The sequence below is a fragment of the Lupinus angustifolius genome, chromosome LG18 (genome assembly GCF_001865875.1).
Source record: "Lupinus angustifolius cultivar Tanjil chromosome LG18, LupAngTanjil_v1.0, whole genome shotgun sequence".
Taxonomy (NCBI): Eukaryota; Viridiplantae; Streptophyta; class Magnoliopsida; order Fabales; family Fabaceae; genus Lupinus; species Lupinus angustifolius.
The window spans coordinates 13,370,879-13,388,290 of NC_032026.1; the positions used below are offsets into that span (position 1 = coordinate 13,370,879).

Consider the following 17,412-nt stretch of genomic DNA (forward strand, 5'->3'; position numbering starts at 1 on the left):
ATGGTCATCAATATATTTTTCTTTCAAAATCTTACGCCAAAGCTTGTTGCTCTCCTGAATCAAATTTCAACTCAAATTACCTAGAAGGGAGATATATTAATTTAACGAGTGTCACAAATCCCAAGTTAACCCATTTTTTTATTCTTAATGAGTACCTCCCAATTCACCAAATTCAAACTCTGCGTGTTTGCATCACCACTCCATATAAAATTCATATACTTCTCGTCAATATGGTTACAATGAGCCATGCCACTGTGTGGATGTTTTCATTAATTAACTATAGCTGATGGTTTCAAATTTGTAAATTATTTTTTATAGCTTTAATGAGAGAATATGCGCTTATCGTTAGGTTGTAGCTATCATTGTTAAATTGAAATTGAATATTTTTTGGGGAGGGGTAAGATGCTATATAGAGAACTTGCTATATTATGTTAGGAGTGACGACAATATAGATAAGGATCACCAATTCATAATTTGTAGTGTAGAATATCATAACATTCACGAGTTTGAAATTGAACAAAAGAATAATCATCTAGCATCATTTGAATTCATGTTGAGATTGAATTATAATTTCAAATTCAATGGAATTGAAATTGAATTATAATTCTATGTTTGAATTGTATAAAGAATTAAAATGTGGATTTGTAATTCCAAGTTTAATTTAAACTTTATTGTCTATGCATAAGATGTAAAAAAAAAATAGTTGTAATCTTCATTAACTAATAATAGTCATTCTAACATTAGGAATACCATACTATTAAGATATGATTACAAGTTTAGATAGTGACTATAAAATTCAAACAACCAATTCAACAACAACACAAATATAAAAGCATATATTGAAAGTAAAAAAACAAACTTCTAGCTAACAAACAGTCATTTGAATCTAATAGTATCTCACATTTATTGATTAATTAGTTATTGTTCTCCTACAAGATCTATAATCAAGTTTCAAGTAATATTTACATTATAATAATGATCAACTAATCAAGTAAAATAAGAATGCCAATCTAATATACCTCTAAAAATAAATAGATGATAAACACTCATGATAAGTTTATATTTTAAGTTTTGTAGTATATATAATTTTTATTTATAGAAGTATTAATATATGTGATAAAAATATAATAATAGTATGATAAAAAACTAAACATACAAAGTTTAGCATATAGAAAATTATATATCTTCATAAAAATTAGTCATACTTACTACTAAATATAAGAGAATGATATATATTACTTGTAAATTAATAATTAATAAAAGAATTTCATCCTATAACACATATCATCTTCATATGTGTTAAAGAATTTGTAAAAACTAATTTAGTATGAGGATATATTATTTTTTGTATTTAAATTGGTTTGTTTTGTTTAAAGAATATTTTACTTATAAAAAGTATTTTACTAAATTAAAATATATATATAATTGATAGTTAATACTAATGATCATTAACTCACATTTGGAGTATATTTATAACATGCAAAACTTATATTAGGATATTTTTATATTAGTTATGAAATTGTTTGAATGTTTCACAACAATGACGGAAGTTATATTGGAAAAACTTTCCATGTTCATTCAATTTGACTAAACCGATCTGCGTAAGAAATGATTTGACGTGGCAATTTGATTCTTTCAAAAGGAAAATATAAACTCCTACACATATTTTTTGGTAATATCATATATACTCCCTTACTTTGACTAATTTTTTTGGGATACATGATCATTTTTCCTAGTAAAAATTGCTTATATGAATCGAATTCTTGTCCTTATGATCATCCTAGAAATCTAATGAAACTAGTTCTCGCACACACCCACATATATATAATTAAAATTAACTTATTAATTTTGAATGATGATAAATAATTATTATCATTGACTTTCAATATTGAATGAGAAGTAATCAATATTTTCAAAAATTAATAGAAAAGGTCACGTATAATAATAATCAGCACTCAATCCCTGTATGTAAAAATAGGAGGGGTATATTTTACATGATTCCTTTACAATTGCAACAATTTTTTTAATTCGTGTTACTATTTTTCTTCCAAGTCAATATAATTGAATTATTAATTATGAGAAGTAAATTTGACATCTAAACCAACATTGATGCTGTGCATGGACTAAGAGACACCTTTGGTTTGATTTGAGAAATGAATAATGAGCAATGCATAAACTCATAAAGTGGCCGTTTCTTTGGTTTAAGCATGCAATGTATGAATGAATAAATTAGCCACTCAATTAGGTCATTCTAACTAGTGAGTTCTAAGGATTGAATTAGGGACCTTTAAGTAACCAAAAAATATGATAATATTTCATGCTAACAATAATTCAAAGTGAACAAAAAGTATAGTATAGCGTTGCTATCATAGAGTGGAATTGGTTGGACTTTCTTTTTCAACAAAAAAAGTTAACAAAAGATTGTTTATATTTTTAAGGATGGAATAAAGTACTTATCTTATTCTTTCTTAATTTTATTTAGCATATTCAAATCCTTAATAGTATATAAATCTATTTACCATTAAACTAACACTTCATCGATCATTTAAGCTATTTTTATCTGTAAAATGAATTGGTTTGAATATGCACCAAAAAAGATTAAGAATACATGTCATTATAGGTCACTTTTATTTTGGACAATGTTTTATGTACAATAAAAGGAGGAAATCAATTGATTCTTTCTTCTTTTTTTATAAACAACACCCCATTTGATGCACTTTGTTTATTTTTTATGTACTTTTTTCTTATGTATAATGATGCTAAAAAGTAAGTGAATATAAAAGAATAATGTAAAAATAATAGAATTGCTGATTTTGCAAGACCTAGGAGGAAAGGATATCTCTTCCTTTGGCAGTAGTAGAAACCAAATGGATTCTAAACTCAAGTAGGTTTCAATCACAAGTCAAACCTAACTCCTTCATTTCCATGTGGAATATGGTATCTTCTTGTGTAGAAGCGACCAGGGGACCCACTTTCATTAACCAAATGGATTCTCTACCACAATAATCCTTAGCATTAAGATTAACATTACATTTAACAATTGTTTGGTTATAACAAATCCAATTAAATATGGGAAGCATCACAACTCTATGACAAAGAGAAAAGCTTCATCATTGTAGAAGCTATATTAAGCGCACCAAGTCTTATACTCATGGTTAGAATTAAAAATTAGTTATTAATAACATGATTACTTAAAAATATTATGCACATGTATTTTGATCATTCAAATAAAATATTTGATAGTTCATATTAACTATTGTTGTTTCTTACAATAATAAATTCGGATGAAGTTTGTCATATATATTGAAGTTGATTGGAAAACAATTCATAACCCAAGATAAATAAAGTGGCAACTTAAAATGCACAAAAAATGCTTTTAAGGGTATGTTTGGAAGTTGATTTTTAAAGGGCAATAGAGAAAATGTGAAGGCTTAAAAACCATGAAACAAATCCTAAAGGGAAATAAGAAAACTGCATCAAACAAGTAAAAAATATAAAGTTGGTGCTACAAATTTGCTAGAAAAAAATGCTTAAAAATGTGATGACCATCTTCCCCCCTTAAGAATGTGAAGAGTGAGTCAAATGAAATGTCAATTTATCATCGTTTGAGAAAATGATAGGTTATGAAGGGAAGGGTGTAACATGCATATATAGTTATGGATACCTAAAATAGAAGAAAGTTTAGATAAAGATATCTTGTGAACCACTCTAACCTTGTGATCTCATTTTGTTCAGAAAATAAGTCAGCAGGCTCATACCAACTCAATTGGGATATACTATAATATTGATTGCGTAAAACTTTATTCTAGTTTTTGTTGTTGTATGCAAAAGTTTATTCTAATACTCTTAAATGATGTACGATAGCTTGAAGATAAAGTTAAAAGATTATTAGATTATTTCTTTAAGAAGAGGTTACAACTACTTAGTGAAGAAAAAGGTTTATTTTTAATGAGTCACCTAAATGTATTCTTTAAGGTAGAGAAAAGAACAATTTACTTTATTATATGATATTTTGATATTTCGAAAAAAGGTTAAACTTAGAAATTATATCATTATGGACGAAAATTGATATCTAAGTATCAATATACATTTCAAAAGTTATCTTGTTTCTTTGGAAAACATAAAATGAGAATGTGTAACAAAAAATCAATTTCATTTACTTATTTGGTATTAAGTGAAAGATTACTTTCATTTTCATCATTATGGAGGAGCAAAAATGTGTGAAATGAAATGCAAATAAGTTATTCATTTCCATTTTCCTACAAAATCCTCTTAAGAATACTCTTCCTGCAGCTAAATAAAAAAGATAGTGAATGTTACCAAGGAGATATGTGACAACTGCAACATCATATCTTGGCAGTGGACACTCTGTTGTATCCTTGTCATTTTTATAATATTACTAATTACTAATAAAAACATATCAACTACAAATAAAAACAGAAAACAAACCAAATCCCCCTTAGGATAATTTCACATTTACCAAATATGTAAGCACACAATGCAAATAATGAACAACAACAAAAAACACATCCTACTCACAGGGAATATTTATACAATATACAGTTGGTACTCTTAAGTTCAAAGGTAGCCAACATTAGAGATGAGGTATTGCTCTTTCACATAATGTACCGGATGTCTCCAATCACAAAAGAGTAACATTGTTACCAATCCACTCCCCTCAAGTCCGACATGTTCTAGTTGAACTATCGACTCTGATACTACTTGTTGGAAGATCTTGACCGATTGGTAAATTGTTTTTCATAAGCTAAGTGGGACATCTTCTTCACACTTGTATGTTATTCAACTCATCAACTTCTATACAATGTGCAATGTGGGACATCTTCTTCACACTTGGAATGCCGAACACATATCTTAAGCTACCATCCTATGAACATCTTCTTCATACTTGGAATGCCGAACACATATCTTAAGCTACCATCCTATGAACATCTTCCACTGTCTTCAGTAACATCATTTCTGAAAGTAAGATGTCCATTTGTTTTCGATCCTATAACATCGTGTTTCAGTGTATTGTAGGTCTGTAACACTGATGTGCAGACTCTATTCCAAAGCGATATTACGTCATTTTAAGCCCCTGTAACTCAAGTGAAACTGATGGGTCCAAATGCAAAAAGGGGTCATATACCAAGAAGGATCTTTCAGCTAAGCCTTCTTGAATTTTTCAGGCTAATCAATATGATTAAGTCTAGCCACAACTACAGGAATTGGCACAAAATAAAGCACTGAGAAAAGCATCAAAAGAGAGTTACTACAATCAATTGGAGAGTAACCTAAGCTAACATAAACTAATCTCTAGCCTAATTATCAATAACTGATTATTCATGTTGATTGGCTATACATTCTAACATAAACACAAATATGCTATCATAAATGCTAATAGTCCAACAACCCTCAAGCTGAAGCTACTAAGCTCTCAACTTATCCTTACAGTGGTTTGTTTGGCTGGAAATATTATTGCATTGAACTTGATGGTGAATCAACAAGTAAACCATTTATATAGAAGTTAAAGACTCAATAATACAACAACAACATCCTATTCGCAGTGAGTGGTGTCGGCTATATAAATCAAATGACATCATAATGTTCTATCATAAATCATGTTCATTGACATATTGATCGCTAATCATTTCTAGTCATTTCGCCTAAGGCTTTTTTGTCTTCCTCTGCCTCTAGAAATTAGACTAACCTCCATTTTTTCTATTCTACTTAATGAGACTCTACCGGTCTTTTTCACATATGCCTGAACCACCACCTAAAAGGTCAAATTCTACCATCTTTTCTATAATAGGAGTTATCCCAATTTTCTTTAATGCATTCATTTTTAATCCTATCTTGTCCAGTGTGTCCACTCATTCAACGGAACATTCTCATCTTAGTTAAATTATGTTTATTCTCTTTTGACATTTTATCATCCAACATTCAATCTCATTCAACATTGCAAGTTTTATAATTGTACGGTAAAGACTCACACCAATATCCAAGCAAATTCACCATTATTTCTAAAATGGGTCCAGGGCTTAACTCAAGAATAAAAAGTATAACAGCATGCTAGAACAGAAGTAATAAAATCTAGAACACTAATTATGACATGAAGAAGAAACAAATTACAAATTTGACATGACTATGTTGATCAAGAACCCTTATGTGTATTTTCATTAAGCGTTTCAAAAAGTTCACTTAACCATGATTTGAATACAATTTGATATGATCAACTTTCTAAACTTTGATTGAGTTGCACATGCTCCAACTGTTTTGGGATGCTTGAAATATGTTATTGTGTTAGTCCCACATTGTCTAGTATTGGAATAGAGTAGAGTAACCAATGTTATATACTGGACTCAAGTCCCTTGTTATAACGTGCACCAGATATAAGTACCAAATAGAAACACCTCATGGGCAGGTGGGCCCATGGGTGTGTTAGGATTTGTAATCCTTATTCTCTATTAATATTTTGGTAGCCGCTCAATGCTCCTGAGGATGTAGGCACAATTGGTCGAACCTCTATTTATTCTATGCACTTTATTTGATAGCTTCTGCTGCATCAACCCCCACAACCTTTTTAAATATTTTGGCATCTTGTTGATGATAAATAGAGATTTTTGAATGAATGAATACGTTTCTTTAAGAGAGAATTAAAATCTGATTACCATCATATTGTCCACACAAAAGACTTCCATCACAATTCACAAGTATTAATATGTTGATCCCTTTTTACCACAGTCCCCAAATCATTGGTGACTGAATAAAGAAATAAGAATAACAAGACTCCATCATATTAACTAGACCATGGTAACAAAAACAAATGAAATGCACCATTCAGTTGAGCAGAATATAGGAATTCATGCACATATGCAAATCTATGAAGGTTAACCTATACATCGCAGGCATGTCCCATAAGATAGTTTTTCAATTGGAGAAAAGATTCCTATGATCATTAACATAACCCACCCAAAGTAAGTACATATGAAGGAACTGGAGTAGTAATAACTAACAGTTATCGAGTTCCTAATATTCTTTAAAAATCAGTCCATTTGCCAAAAAGTAATCCTAACCTCAATCATCTACACCACCAATAGTAAGCAATTCTGAAGGAAGTGAAGCAGGATCAAGTTCCCAACATTCTTTCAATAGTTCAGGAGTCTCATCATTTCTTGGAAATTTCCGTGCAGGGATCTGATGAGAAATTAACCACATATCATCCTTTCCAAGAAATCTAATTGCATGACTCCCCATCTCTTGTCTCTTAAAGACTGTCTTGTAACCATCAACCTTCTCAAGATATGCCATGCTCAAACCATTCACCTCACTGTAACTAGTCAAAAACACAACAATGTCATAGCATCTCTTGCCCCCCACTTTAAAACTTCTTTTATCCACGTCTACAGATGCCTCGCCATAAAGTGCCCATACCGAGCCCTTCTTGGGATAAATGTTGTAAAGCTCACATGCTGCTCGGTCACAGTCTACACAGTGAGAAAATATATTTATTGAATTTATGGTAGTTTTCCAGGTAACTTTAAATCTTCCACAAGGTATGTGAACTCCCATTTTATTCAAACTAATTATCGTTTCACCCCTGTTGCTCTGTAGATCTAACCAACTTATTCTAACTTCAAAAGGATTTTCAGAAATGAAGTCATCAATCAAGGCACAAGTCCTTGGCATTCCATCGTCATCGTCATATACCGCCCAGACTTGGCCTTTCTTAAAGCTCTTCTCAGCTCTATCTTTGTCAAAATCATAAAAATCTGAATCCACCACCGCCATATTTTCCAAATTGCCACCACTGGAATCCTTATGCTTCTCAAGTCTCAACTCCTTTTTCTTCATAGAAACCTGATGCTTCTCCTTGATTGGCAGCTTCACACTCTTCTTCAAACTCCTTGCTTTCCCAACTGCTGAACCCTGATTGTTTTTTGAACCCTCGAGTTTCTCCCCTGGCTTGCTCCTCCTATCGTTACCATCCTCCTCCTTTTCCTTTACCTTCTTTTGCTGCAACTTTTTCTTCACCTCAGACTGAAATTCAGCCAATGTCATGGTTTCTTCACCAGTCTTAATCCTTTTTGGATTTGACCTCTCCAACACTTCTCCAACCATACTCATCCTCTTCCTCGAACCGCCAGTTCTCAACCTCCCACCACCCCATTCAGAAAAACCTTCCTTCTCCATATCCCCATTGCCCACTTCATCAACTCCAACTTTACCCGTCAAAACTCCATCTTTTTCACTACCCATTTTCCCTTTCACCCCCTTTGACTCCAATTTCCTCCTCAACACAAACTCGCCCAATGTCTCACCCCCATCCACCTCCACACCCTCTTTCAACTTAAAGCTCCCACCTTTGGACCCCACTTGTTCATTTCGCCTCGACCCGTGATCATTAACCTCTTCCACAGCCTTAAAACTCTTATTGCAGCTAGGACACACCAAATTATGACCCACATACCTTCTCTCAAACTTATGCAATAGCCTGCAAGTGGAACACACAGTCCAGAAAGTATTTTCACTTTCTTCTTCACTCACATTCTCATTCTCTTTCTCCTCTTGAATCAACATCCGCAGCTTCATATCATACTCCTGCTTCCGAACCTTATCAGAGAGGAACTGTGAGGCCTCACCGACAAGCTTGAAAGCCTCATCGGATCCAAGGAAGGAGTTCTTATCCGGGTGGAGGATGAAAGCGAGTTTCTTGTACTGTTTTCGAATAAGGTTGATGTTGGAAAAGGGCTCTAAATCGAGGATGTTATACCAATTGGGTGTTGTTGTTGTGGTGGTGGTGGTGGAAGAGCCAGCGGCGGCGCGTAGGATGGTGAGGGAGGTGACGGTTTCGGAGATGGTGGGGAGATGAGGGGCGAGGCGTTGGGCTCGTTGGGCATATTTAAGAGCTGATTTGAGATTATTGCTTTTGAATTTAGTTTCTGCTAGACCCTTTAAGCGTAAAGCTTCTTCTTCATCTTCCTCTCTTGATGATGTTGTCGTTGCCATTGGAGTATGGAATTGTTGAAAGGAATGAGAGAAGGGTTTTGTGAAGGTTTTGAATTTTGGAAAAGATGGATCATGGAATAGAAATGATGGATCACACAAATTGTGTCCTACTTGATTGGTATCTCCTCACCTTATCCTATGTAACTAATTTGATTGATGGTTGCTCATCCAACAATTGTCGTTTATGGAATCGAATTCTTGATATTCTGGATGGAGCAGAGACTTACTATCTTAGACCAAAGTTGTCTTTCTTGATGAAAAAAATGTATTTCAATTAAAAGGTTAATTATTAATGAAATACAAAACCAATAAAATTCAAAAGAAAATGAAAGGGTAATACAAGTGTTGGCACAGGGACTAAAGGGGGATTTCAGGTTCCCTGTGCAAAATGGGAACGAAAATCTCAATAGACAGCGACACACGACCCATGAGATCTTCTCGCGGAACACCTAAAACCAAAAAAATACATTTTACCTAAATCAAACAAACCCTAATTTCTTATCTGCCCCCAATTTCATCCAATCCTAAGTCCTACGGGCCTAAAATCAAATTTTTATTATATTTCCCAATTTACATTCGTGCTACCACGAATTATATTTTTCTCACCATTTTTAGCTGCAGCTGATTTTCTTTGTTTTCATTATTCTCAGAAGATCAGGTTTTGATTTAAATCACGTTCCAGATTTGGAGGATCCATAGTCTCTCTCTGAACGGTAATATGAAAATTCTCAGGTTTATTTGCCATGAATTGAGTTGAATTATCATATTGGTAGCTTGATAAATTTCACTTTATATGCTTGGTTTCATATGGCTTATCAAAGGTCTAGTTATTGTTGCTTTGTCAATTTTAGTAGAGATTAATGTTGCAGTGTTATAGATGTGAATTGAATTTACTAGTGCAATGTTGGTTTTGGAGGTAACATTAGGATACATAATGTTGAACTCTCGATTAGTTTTGCATTGATTGGGAGGGAAAGGGGAGTAATGTATTGGTCCATTCGTGTCAGGATGACCAATTCATGGGACGTAAAGATTGTAACGTTCAGAGTAATTCCACGTGTTTGAAGTGTTTTGTCTGACAAGTGTAAGTCTTCAATTATGGAGTTTGGCTGTATATTTTGAAGGAGAATGGTGTCTCTTATGCTGCTTTGAACATAGGTTATGTTTGTGGTGCAGAATGATTTAGTCTATATTTTTGTAAGATGCTGTAATCAACGTATGGGCAACAGTGAGATGGATAAAACCCCAAAAGAGAAGGAGTCTAAGACACCTCCTCCTACGTCACAGGTATGACTAAGTTTCTTTTATTTTGTCAATATTGATACCAACAGTTAATAGTGCTTTCCATGTGACGCTAGAACCATTTTTTGTTTTTCCAGGAGCAGTCTTCGACAACTGGTGCTGGAACATTTAATCCTGACTGGTCCAGCTTTCAGGTTTTTGATGAATAAAGTCTCTGTTGCCATATCATGGTTTGATTATTGTCAAGATCAGATTTTGATTAACCCAGCTCTCTCATTCTGCAGGCATATTCTCATATGCCTCCACATGGCTTCTTGGCATCAAGTCCCCAAGCCCACCCATATATGTGGGGTGTCCAGGTAATTTTCGCTTACATTATAAATGTCCAATCTTGTGCACGTGACACCGTAGAACATTTTTAGCCAACCTTACATGTTTGTTTATTTATAGTAAAATCTTTGACTAACTTGACCAAAATACACCATATCTGAGCAGTAGCCTGAGGGAAATTGTTCAAAAATGTAGTTGTCGATATTAATTGCTTTTCCTTTTAAAGTTATTATCACCAGTTAACAGAATAAGGAAGTGTATCAGTTGAAGGAAATTTGCCTCATGCTTTGCTTACAGCTAGCCAGTGTGTTTATTGTAATTGAGCCTGATTATTTTCATGGGTGAGAAGGATTTTATACCTTTTTATTTGTTAGCCTGCTAAGCTGAATCCCCAGAACATGGGCTGTTTGTGGCCTAGAAGGCTCAAAGTTGTGTTCAAAACTCAAAGGTGACTTTCCTTTCGTTTAGCGTTTCAAAATCCTTGAAATGAGGAGGAAGAAGTTTAATATAGTGAGGAAAGAGAGAGCGAGAAGCATGCAATGGTGGGCGTGGAGCAGCAATGGTGACACTGGGCTGCCTGCACTTGGCTAATTTGTGTGGTGGTATTGTGGCTAAGTGATTTAGGTGTGGTGGTAATGGGTGCTGCTGTTCTATTCGAATGGGTGGTAGTGGTGTATGCTTCACTGCTGTGTTTTATGTCTAGGTTTTCTAGGTCTCTTATTTATTTCCAATTACTATTTTCTTTATGGGCCTCCCTTTATTCTTTTTTAAATGATATGAACCTTCCACTATTGAATTAGTGATAAGAAAATAAAACAAGTAGATTGAATTGAAACTTGGGCCTTCCCAATTTTTAACTTGTAATTTATATTTTTAACCTTTACTATTTATTAGTATAATTCGACATGGAAAGAATTTCGACCCAAAAAGCGATCCGAATAAGTATGCCTCTCTGTTCCATGTACCTAGAAAAGTCTCGTGCCATGTACCAAATCTACCGTGAACCATGTAACCTGTTTTAATATTTTTTTTGTTCTTTCTGATGTTCTCATCTGTTTCCGCAACTAGTCTATACTTCACAACATTTAATACCACAAAATATCTAGTTTTAATCCTGCCTCATTTTTCCCTTGGTTCATTAATGAAAAAAATATTTGCAGCATATTATGCCTCCCTATGGCACTCCACCGCATCCCTATGTTGCAATGTACCCCCATGGTGGCATATATGCTCATCCATCCATGCCTCCGGTATTCTTTTGTAAACTATGCTTTTTTGAAGTTATCATATTGTTATTGAATCACTAATCCACCTATTACTGTTTGCCAATTGCCTCAAATTTATACAGGGATCTTATCCTTTTAGTCCTTTTGCCATGCCTTCTAATGGTATTGCTGAGGCTTCAGTAAGTTTCCATTCCTTATGTTTCTGCCTTTCTCTCTCTCTCTCTCTCCTCTCCTGTTTTTCCCCTTCAGTGCAAGTCCTGCGGGACCTGTTCTTATCCAAGGAAAAGTAACCAGGAGTTTACATGCAGGGAAATACTCCTGGAAGCATGGAAGTGGATGTTGTTAAGCCTCCTGACGTGAAGGAAAAATTGCCAATCAAAAGATCAAAAGGAAGTTTGGGTAGTTTGAATATGATTACAGGGAAAAATAATGAACATATTAAAACACGCGGGACATCTGCTAATGGAATTCATTCAAAGAGGTCAGATGTGGTTTGTTGATCAATCTTGCTAAATTTTGCACTCATTTGAATCAGAGTGATCTGCGTGGCAAAAAAAAAACTTGCTCCCCTCCCAAATGTCCTGCCAAAAATTGTTGATTTTACGCAACATGAAAAAATGTATCCACACTTTTGACATAGAATGGTATTTTGCTATGATATGTCACTATCATCACTGATATCTCATTTACTCTCCCAGTCATCTAAAAGAAAAAAAACTAATGACATGATCTACTAAAACTTATTTGGTGGAGTCGATTATGTACTTATAACTTAGTGTTAGTTCAACATGTCCAAGCACAAAATCTTGGGTTCAGAATTGGAGGATTAAATTTGAACCACCATTCAATGTGCTGTCTGTGTACATTGGTAATATTCAGTTATTCCAGATCATGGAAATAAAGCTATAAAATTGTTTGACTTTATTAAAGAAAGCAACTCCCTACAGGCTCATTTGAATGTGATTTAATTTCAGCCTTTTTAGAGCCTATTATTTATCTGAATTTGCAATGATAAATGGCCTAGGGATTCTGAACTGTGCTAGCATATACTGTCTTTTTGGGTTTGGGTTATGGCTAGGTCGCTGAGTGTGAGATAGTCAGGAATAAAACCACTAGCAACTTCCTGAAGTTGGTGTTTCCTTCCTTTGTGGCTTTCTTTTAATTTTTAATGTTATCAATTGCAGTTTTTTAATACAGTATGCAAGCTTTCCTTTAGAATTTAGTGGACTTGTATATTTTAACTTTTAGATTACAAGAGTTGCATGTAATATTTTTCTCCTATTGCCTGAGATTCCATTCCAGTTACTCAATTTGTATATTTTATCGATCTTGTTACTGTACTGTCCTGTCAACAATAGGAAATGTATTAGTAGGTTTGGCTGTGGTTTATTTTTCTGATCCTGTTGAGTACATTGGTTTGCCACATGTGATTGCAAACTGGATAGTTATGCTGATAGGAAATTTTTGGATTTTCAGTGGTGAGAGTGCAAGTGAAGGTACTAGTGAAGGAAGTGATGCTGATTCTCAGAATGTAAGTTTGGTGCCGCGTGTCAGTTTATTATTGCATTTTCAATGTGTCCATGAACACTTATTTTCTCAGTAATTGTAATCTTGAAGGAGTATAGGATATGTTAAGAAAGGTGAAAAGAAATCTTATTTTATGTTTTATTTAGCAAATTTTTTAGTTACGTAAGGATGGATACTGGAGAGAATGATGTACATCTATACATTCCTGAAATATAATTCCTGTAGACTTGCTATCCTGACAGCATCAAGTAGGCATCATATTATTCTGAAAAAGAACAGTAATTTATGTGATATAAATAATGTTCGAGAAGCATAAACATTCAGCTGTTTCTGAAAATCTTTGTTTGTGTCTTTTGAGGGGGAGCCTCGGTGCAACAGTAAGGTTATTTGCCTTGTGACCTGGAAGTCATGGGTTCAAATCCTGGAAACGGCCTATTCACTTGTGAGGGTAAGGCTGCATACATCTACCCGCCCCAGACTCTACTGGGTGGGAGCATGGGCCACCCTTTGTGTCTTTTAAAACCAGGAAATTAAAGTATTGAATTGCAAGTTTGGGAAAATTGAAGAAATTTTAATTTGCTTAATTTTTTATTATAAAAAGTTTTTCAAATGTTGTAATTGCCTAACAATAATCTGTAAGATAAATGATGTATATACCATTTATAAATGTCAAGTATGTTTGAACATCAGAATCTGGAGTTCTGGACAAAGAAAATGACATGGGATGGGGTGTATAGCTCAAGCTGTTCATGTTTGTTGGACTCTCAATTTGCTTTATTTTCTGGATGATGTATTAAATATATTACTTCTGTTTTTGTGCTTTTCAACTTAAAGGTAGGTACCATGTTATTTATCTCTCTCTCTCTTTTGTTTAGGACTCTCAATTGAAATCAGGGGGCAGGCAAGATTCATATGAAGGTTTGGCATGGTTACTTGCTGCTTTTCCAATATAGTTTCTATCATGTAGTGCTGTATGTAAAAACATAAACCATGTTACAGCTGAAACTACCCTTTTTTTCTTCTGAATTACAGAAGAACCATCTCAAAATGGCAGTTCGGCACATGCTTCTCATAATGAGGAGCTTAATGCACCTCATACAATGGCTAACCAAACTATGTCTATTGTACCTATTTCTGCTGGTGGTGCTCCTGGAGCAGTTCCTGGTCCCACAACAAACTTAAATATAGGAATGGATTATTGGGGTGCACCAACATCAGCCAACATTCCTGCAATGCGTGGAATGGCGCCGTCTCCTGCAGTTGCTGGAGGGGTGGTTACTGCTGGATCACGGGACAGTGTTCAGTCTCAACTTTGGCTGCAGGTTAGTTTTTTTACAAAAGGCCAATAATGTCAATTTCCTTGATAACATATTATAGCCGTTCAATGAAATACCATTATACTGCAGAAAAAATAATTGCTTTACCTTTTTGAATAGACATATTAACTAATGCCCTAATTGTGAAGTTCATCTCACTTTTTTTGCTGGCTGTGAAACATAATGGTAGCCTTTTAGCTTTTAGTATCCGTGGGAGGTTTATGGAGTTAAACTACTCACATTCTGAACATGATCACTTATTTTAATCACTATTTACAGAAAAGAAAAGAAGACACAGTTGTGATATAGAGTAAGATCTTAAATTGTAGAAATGTAGGGTAAAAAATAATTGGAGATTTTGAAGTTCGTAGTGTGGTGATCAATGTTTAACCATGACATGACAACACTGTATACACTTATAGTTTATTCAAAGTAAATATTAAATCCTAAGTCTGGCCATGTATTTCAGCAATCCTCTTGTGCTTATAACCACATTCTATGCTTTATCTTTGGCAGTTTGTGTTATTCAGTTATATTTATATACACTGGCCTTGTATTGAGACCCTAAGCGGCTGCAGACCATTTTAACTTTGGTTGAAACACAAACTTTGCCTCATTGTGTACTGGTTAAAAGCACATTTCTGTAGTGTAGTAGTAGTTTTAATAATTAAGTCTCAAGCAAAGCCAATTTTTCTGTTTAGCGTGTTAGATTACTTAATCTGCAGCTACAGACTACTGATTCTTCAGTAGATGCAAACTTTGACTCATAATGTTTGTCTACTTTATCTGAATATTTCTTTAGTTATTGTAGCACTTTGTCCAAGCATGTCCGCTTGGTAGTATTAGCACTTAATTATTAAACCGTTGCTAAATCATAATGTTATTTGAGTGTTGGTTGTGCCACAAGAAGGGGTATAAAGCATTTTAGGAGTTGATAGGCATAGTCAAATTGATTTCTTCCCCTGGAACAAAGGTGTTGCAGTAGCACTTGTGCATGATTGGCATGTAAACCTTTGTGTTTAGGAATATAACATTTTTTTATGTTCGTACTCCAGGTTAATTCCTGTTTTTAATTTTTTGTCCTGCTCTTTGTTCGTGCACTCCATATTGTTCCCAATTAATTTCATTTCTTTTCTGAGTAGGAGTAACTGCCTATTCCTTTTTTAGATAGAGAATTAATTTGGTAACCCAGAGTTTAAGGCTTGAACTACCCATTGTCACTTTCTAGACTTTCACCAGAGGAACATAATTATTATTTTTTGGGTTGAACTTGAAATACTGCTTCAGTATTTGTCTGAGACATGGTTTTATAGTGTTATTAGTGCTTTATCACTTTCTTTGCAAAGTTGCATCTCTTGTAATTTTTTTCTGGCTAACTTTTAGGATGAACGAGAGCTTAAAAGACAAAGACGAAAGCAGTCTAACAGGGAGTCTGCTCGCAGATCCAGGTTGCGCAAACAGGTGATGGAGAGTAATCTATAGCCCTTTCCCACTGTTCTGTGGTTGCATGACTATTATTCAAACATGTCTAATTCCTGTTTGAGTGTGCTGTTTTCAGGCCGAGTGTGATGAACTAGCTCAGCGTGCTGAGGCTTTGCAAGAAGAAAATGCTTCTCTCCGGTCAGAAGTAAGTCGAATCAGGAGTGGGTATGAGCAGCTACTCTCCGAAAATGCAGCACTAAAGGTGATGTTAAAATCTTACACTTTTGCCAGTTCTGAGTGATACCTTACAAATAATAGGTTTATAGTGATCACACATACCTGAATGTTGATTGAGCAAACTAATTAGATCAGCTTATATGGACTATAGGACCATTCAAACCAAACTTACACTTATCTCCTGGTATTCTGTTGATATATGAAAAGATTCATGATAGGGCTTACCATGTTATTTGACCAATATATGATATAATCTACAGGAGAGACTCGGGGAACCCTGTAACGATGATCCTGGGCATGGAAGGAATGATCAGCATGTGGATAATGACACTCAACAGAATGGGCAGACAGAGGCTGTGCAGGGTGGTCATTAGGATCTAGCTACCCACCACATTCTGATTTTCAGTAAGATAGCCTAACAAAATAGCAAGAGCAAGTTCTTGTTTTGGATAGCTTATAGTTCAAATTGTATCAAAGCTGACCATCTATAATAGTCTTAGGATCTGTTTATGTTCAATGACCCCTCATTCCTAATTTGGTATATACTTTTCTTTATAAACAACCTAGATTGTATGTAAGAGTGAGTTCTGCACCTTACCTTGTCTGGAGCTTTAAAGCTGGTGTTTTCGATAAGCAATGTAGTTAATGAACCATGGTCTTGTCCCTTATATGAATTCCGGGGGAAATAAATAAAAGGAGGAGCTTCTCTGAATTATGTTTCTTACTAAACCTATTGAAACACAATATTCTATCTAATGCACAACACCGGACAAGTTAAATATACTTACAAATTGAAACCAGGGACAAAATTTGTCTGCTGTGTTGTCCCTATATTTTTAGCAAATCAAACGTGCCAATAATATGCAGTATAAGCATGTTGAGACCTGCTTCTGTTAACTTTAAAAATGATTAATTATCTAATTTAGCATTATCTTACTATCATAAATTATCACCTTATCACTTAAACTTTTGTAATTAAATGTTTTGGCTAATTATATTATTATAAGCCATGCAACAAGGCATCACCTGATTATTCAATATTTTACAGTTTAAACGTATATGTTATTTATTAATTAATACAGTAATAATACTATCATTTTATTGAA

At 34.2% G+C, this 17,412-nt stretch overlaps 2 protein-coding genes across 5 annotated transcripts; one reads left to right on the forward strand and one right to left on the reverse strand.

Annotated features, from left to right (window-relative positions):
* On the reverse strand, positions 7,057–9,103 carry LOC109332126. Its single transcript, XM_019566960.1, has one exon. It carries the CDS (start codon positions 9,004–9,006, stop codon positions 7,075–7,077), a length of 1,932 nt encoding a protein of 643 aa, XP_019422505.1. The 5' UTR covers positions 9,007–9,103; the 3' UTR covers positions 7,057–7,074.
* Positions 9,355–16,974, forward strand: LOC109332954 (bZIP transcription factor 16-like). 4 transcript variants are annotated; one of them, XM_019568131.1, is made up of 13 exons: positions 9,364–9,721; positions 10,169–10,293; positions 10,386–10,442; positions 10,533–10,607; positions 11,739–11,828; positions 11,927–11,983; positions 12,113–12,285; positions 13,281–13,335; positions 14,207–14,249; positions 14,364–14,653; positions 16,031–16,108; positions 16,206–16,331; positions 16,567–16,974. In XM_019568131.1, exons 2-13 carry the CDS (start codon positions 10,225–10,227, stop codon positions 16,678–16,680), a joined length of 1,227 nt encoding a protein of 408 aa, XP_019423676.1. In that variant the 5' UTR covers positions 9,364–9,721; positions 10,169–10,224; the 3' UTR covers positions 16,681–16,974. The 4 variants fall into 4 exon arrangements, with proteins under 4 accessions (XP_019423677.1, XP_019423676.1, XP_019423675.1 ...); XM_019568130.1 differs by having other exon boundaries at positions 9,364–9,719; positions 10,183–10,293; XM_019568129.1 differs by lacking the exon at positions 9,364–9,721 and having other exon boundaries at positions 10,165–10,293.

What these genes read in the sequence shown, in the direction of transcription:
- LOC109332954 (XM_019568129.1), top strand. Translation starts at nt 10,168, where the DNA reads ATGTTTGTGGTGCAGAATGATTTAGTCTATATTTTTGTAAGATGCTGT. An exon ending in CACCTCCTCCTACGTCACAG is followed by an intron (nt 10,294 to 10,385) that starts GTATGACTAAGT and finishes TTGTTTTTCCAG; the next exon opens with GAGCAGTCTTCGACAACTGG. An exon ending in AATGGAATTCATTCAAAGAG is followed by an intron (nt 12,286 to 13,280) that starts GTCAGATGTGGT and finishes TTGGATTTTCAG; the next exon opens with TGGTGAGAGTGCAAGTGAAG.
- LOC109332126 (XM_019566960.1), bottom strand. Translation starts at nt 9,006, where the DNA reads ATGGCAACGACAACATCATCAAGAGAGGAAGATGAAGAAGAAGCTTTA.